Here is a 5,063-nt window from a genome sequence, read left to right on the forward strand (position 1 = left end):
AAAGTTGTGCCCAAAATCCCAAGAGGAAAATAGAGTAAAAAGGATTGCAAGGTGGCCATCCCTCCTAGGGGAAGTGATTTCTCACTTTCTGTCTTTCTCTGTCTCTCTGGCAAACATATGCACCCTATAGCAAAAATCTCTAAAAAACATAAATTAGTAAATATATAACATATATATTATATATATATATTTCATGGCATTGTCATCAGAGCTATCACCTTTTCTTTTAAGGAATTATTTTATTTAACTTCATTCATTTATTTATTTTAATTAGACCAGAGAGGGATGGAGCAGGAGCAAGAGCAAGAGAGAGAGGGAGAAAGCAAGAATGCAAGTTGCCAAGTCCGAGACTCAAGCCTTGGTCGGTAATGTGGAAGTCCAGCACCCTTAACCACCACACCACCTACCAGCCCCCAGAGCTACCACCTTAATACCTGTCACACACCTAGCACCACAGAAGTTGCTTTGTGCTCTCACAAATCTGAGTGCCCCCTGGGAACCAGCAGTTAGCATAATGGCTATGTCGCTGGACTCCCACGTAGTCGACCGTGGTTCGCGTCTCGGACCCAGTGGCTTGACTCTCACGCCGGGCGTGTGTGTGTGCATGCCCAAGATCCCGAGAGGAGAATGGAGGAGAAGGGATTGCGGCATGACCATCCCCTCTGGGGGGTGATTTCTCGCTTTCTGTCTCTATGTCTCTCTCTGTCTGGCGAGCACACGCGCCCTATAGCGAAAACCTCTCCAAAAAAAAAAAAAAAAATCTGAGTGCCCCAGAGAGGACAAAAGCCCAACTAAGGTCCGAGGACAATGAGCAATTGCTCTGAGAGTCCAATCCAGGTCTGTACAAGTCTACGGTTAGGACCAAGATTGTCCCTATAACAAGTTATTACACAGCAAATACAGGGACCAGCAGTTGACGTAATGGCTATGTTGCTGGACTCTGATATAGCTGACCACGGTTCGAGTCCCGGACCCGGTGGCTTAAATTCACACCAGGCGCATGTGCGTGCGTGCCCAAGATCCCGAGAGAAGAATGGAGGAGAAGGGATTGCGGCGTGGCCATCCCCCCTGGGGGGTGATTTCTCGCTTTGTCTCTCTGTCTCTCTCTGTCTTTCTGGCGAGCGCACGTGCCCCATAGCAAAAAACATTAAAAAAAAAATAGCAAATACAAATAAACTACTAGGAAGGAACCCCGTCTCTTTCTAGAAGCCATCGGCGCTCTGACCCGAGCAGCACTGCAGGCAGCCTCGGTCACCCTCAGCTCAGGGGCAGGCAGGGCTCCCTCTCACCTGCAGTGGAGTCCACGTTCTCCCAGGCAGCTGCACCCCCAAGCACATCATCCACTTCCTTCAGCTTTGGATACTTCCGGTTTGTCACCTGCAAACAAAGGCAAAGAAGCAAAGGGCACAAACATGGCCCACCAAAGTGCCCTCTGGACTCTCCTCCTGTGGAGGGTCCCAAGGAGACCAAAGCTGCTGCTCTCACAGCACAGCAGCTCCTTCGGAATTTGGAGGGTCCCCGTCTGAGACTTCTTCAAAGAGAAGAGACTCGGCTGTCGGCCACATGCCAGGAAAAAAGAACAACTTAGGTATGTCCCTCCTCTTCCCTGATTACCCAAGATGGAGGGCACGAATACAGCTGAGGCCAACGGTACCACTCACCTGACTGAACACCCAGACAGAGCTTTCAAAGCAGGTCACACTTGGCTCCTTGGCCAAGTTTTTCACCCCAGAGCTGTGGCCAGCCAGGTGACATGGTGGTTGAGGCAACTGGATTTCCACATGGCCAACTGCACAGTTCGAGTCCCAGACCAGAGGTTTGAAAAACACACTAAGCGTGTGTGTGTGTGTGTGTGTGTGTGACCAAAATCCTGAGAGAAGAATGTAAGGGTTACGGCACTGTCATCCCCCATGGGGGGGGAGGGTGCTTTCTCATCCCCCACCTCCAGTAAACACATACAACCTATAGCAAAATGAAAAAAAAAGAGTTGCCTCTTAACACAGTCTCAGACTCAGCCACAACACAGCTGTGAAGTGGGTTACACAAGCCTTAAGAATGGAATACTAGTGGCCTTTGCCAGAAGCGGTGACGTGAAAGCATCGCACAGTTGGGGATTCCGGAAGAAACAAGAGTGTGGCGTGAGCAAGAGTACCAGGAAACAAAAGGAAACAAGGAGGCATGAGACCCGGGAGCGAATGATTAGCCTCAGAGATCAAAGGCTTACAGAAACGGGCAGACTAAAACCTAAAAGAGGGGCTGGCAAGGTGGCATGGTGGCTAAGGGCGCTGGATTCCCACAAGGCCGACTATGGTTTGAGTCTCAGACCTGGCAGCTTGCTTCCTCACTTTCCCTTTCTTTCTCTCTCTCTCTCTCTCTAGTCAAATTAAATTAATAACAAGAACCAGCAGTTGGCGTAATGGCTATGTCGCTGGACTCCCATGTAGTTGACTGAGGTTTGGGTCCCGGACCCAGTGGCTTAAACTCACACGAGGCACGTGTGCGTGTGTGCCCAAAATCCCAAATGGGGGAGAAGGGATTGCGGCGTGGCCATCCCCCCTGGGGGGTGTTTCTCGCTTTCTGTCTCTGTCTTTCTGGCAAGCACACGTGTCCTATAGCAAAAGGAAAAAAAAAAAAAAAAACACCTCTCCAAAAAATAACAGGTGGAATTAAATAAATATTTTTAAAAAAATGAAAATAAAGAAAAGAAAGATGCTAGCACGCTAAAGGAAAGAGACATCCCCCAACACCCTTCCTGCTTATTCTTTCAATATAATGCACATCTGGGTCCACCTTACCACATCCCGGTTGAACCCAACTTCACCAGCTTTTCCATTAGACCCACACTGGACTTGTGCCGTCAGTGAGGACCAGTTGCATGCCAAGTGTGTCCCTGTACACCTGACTGTAATGGCCGAGACGCAGAGACGGGGGCAGAAGTACCAAGGACAAGACTTGAACGAAGACCATGCACACACAGGACCCTATGCAGCCGACTGCTTTGTATGGAAAGGAGCTCGGAGCTCGGGTCAGGGTTAGGGTCGGGGTTAGGGTCAATGTTAGGGTTAGGTTTAGCTGTGGCTACGGCTGACCCAGGCCTTCACTGAAGAAGCCAAAGACTCCGGAAGATCCCAGGAGTCCCTGTCATGTACATTCCTAACCACAGACACACTGAGCGGATACCAGATGGTTATGGAGCCCCTCAGTTCTAATTCTTAAAGAACAAAGTTCTTCTGCCTTTCTTTGACCAAATTTTTCTGTTACCAGTTCATTAAACATGTTGTATGTCATGAATTATTATTCTGTTCACCTATTTGTTGTATTATGAGCTGAGTATAGTTAAATACACTTACTTTTCAATGCAGTTTATTGTCTTGCTTTTTAATGGTTTGTGTGGGGGGGGGGTAATAAAAAGGAGCCAGCAGGTGGCATGGTGGTTCAGGGACTGGACTGGCACTTGGCCGAATGCAGTTTGAGTCCCAGACTTGGTGCATTGCTTTCTCACTTTCCCTCTCTTCCTATCTCTCTCTGGGTAGTGCATGTGCCCTAGGGCAAACTTAAATAATAATAAATAAAATAAATGAACAGATGGATTAAAGAAGTAACAGGGCCAGAAAATGGCACAGTGGGTTCTCACACAGTCAACCCCAGTGTGAGTCTCAGATATGGCAGCTTGAAAACCATGCCAGGCACATGTGTGTGTGCGTGCCCAAAATCCCAGTTAGAGAATGAAGAAGGGAATGTGGCATGGCCATTCTCCTGGGGAGACTATGGCTTCTCCCTTTCCTTCTTTCCTTTTTTTTGGGGGGGGAGAGATTTTTTGCTATAGGGCACATGCATTCACCAGGAAGACAGAGAGAGACAGACAGAAAGCGAGAAATCACCCCCAGGGGGGATGGCCACACCGCAATCCCTTCTCCATTCTCCTCTCGGGATCTTGGGCACGCACGCACACGCGCCCAGCATGAGTTTTAAGCCACCGGGTACGGGACGTGAACCGCGGTCGACTACGTGGGAATCCAGCGACATAGCCATTATGCTAACTGCTGATCCCCAAGTGCTCTAACTTCTAAAAGGCAAAGCTACTCTGTATTAAAAGAGAAAATAACAAGCTATAATACACACCCATCATTCTCTCCGAACACTCACTGCATTCTAGGTTCCTTCCAGGTGTGCAGACTCCGACAGAAGGAGCGAAACAGACCCTGCCCCATGGGCTCACGCCGAGAAGTGACAGAGCCCAAGTTCATTACACAGTAGAAGTGAGCGCTGGGGAAAATGTAAACCAGCGTAGGAGGATACGCTGGAAGGGGTGGCTATATATATATATATTTTTTAAGAATTTTGACATAGGGCCAAGCCCTCGCCAGAGACAGATGGTGAGAGGTTAAGAGAAATGACCCCCTCTCCACAGTCCTCTCTCCTGGGATTCTGGGCATGCACTGCATGATTTTCAGTCCACCAGGTCTGGAACTCCAACCCGGGTCAGACACGTGGGAGTCCTCCGGTTTACCCCACTTGCCAGCCCTGGTTTGCTCTAACCACTACGTAGAGTACGCGGCTGCGCAGGGAAGGGAGAACGCGGCACCCAACACCAGCAAAGGCCCAGGAAGCGCCACGTGCACTTCGGGAGCACAGAGGGAGCCCTCCGGGCGGCCGGGGACGCCGGGGCCCCGCCGGGCTTGCAGGCAGAGAAGCAGACGTGAAGGGGCAGGGCAGGGAGCTCTGGCTTTCCTGCAAGCGCGCGGGGGTCCTAGGTCCAGCGAGACTGTCGGAAGCGGCCCGCCCGGCGGCGAGTTCGCGAACGTCGCTGCGGTCAATCGGAGGACCGGCCGCATTCCGAGGCGGAGCCCACCTTGCGAGTGACGTTGTGCACGTAGGGGCAGGTGTTGCAGGCGAAGCGGTGGCAGCGCTGACCCTCCTCCACGATCAGCCCGTTCCCGCAGCTCGGGCAGAACAGAAGCATGGCCCAGGACGGCCCTGCGTGACGCACCCCCGGGAGCCCCGGGCCGCTAGCGCCGCTCGCACGCAGAGTCCGCCTTCCCAGCCGGCCCCGCGGCAGCCTC

The 5,063-nt window shown here is 51.3% G+C and overlaps 1 protein-coding gene across 1 annotated transcript in view; it reads right to left on the minus strand.

Moving 5' to 3' along the window:
- The window catches only part of POLR3K (RNA polymerase III subunit K), an 11,504-nt gene extending 6,453 nt beyond the window's left edge, over window positions 1-5,051 (minus strand). Inside the window, exons 1-2 of the mRNA XM_006146333.3 lie at window positions 4,853-5,051; window positions 1,290-1,377 (exon numbers count right to left, since the gene is read on the minus strand). Of these exons, the coding sequence (XP_006146395.1) occupies window positions 1,290-1,377; window positions 4,853-4,963 (199 nt within the window). The 5' untranslated portion in view covers window positions 4,964-5,051. The remainder of the gene's footprint in view (window positions 1-1,289; window positions 1,378-4,852) is intronic.
- Window positions 5,052-5,063: the final 12 nt, after the last annotated feature.

This window comes from Tupaia chinensis, unplaced genomic scaffold, assembly GCF_000334495.1.
Source record: "Tupaia chinensis unplaced genomic scaffold, TupChi_1.0 Scaffold000178_1, whole genome shotgun sequence".
Lineage (NCBI taxonomy): Eukaryota > Metazoa > Chordata > Mammalia > Scandentia > Tupaiidae > Tupaia > Tupaia belangeri.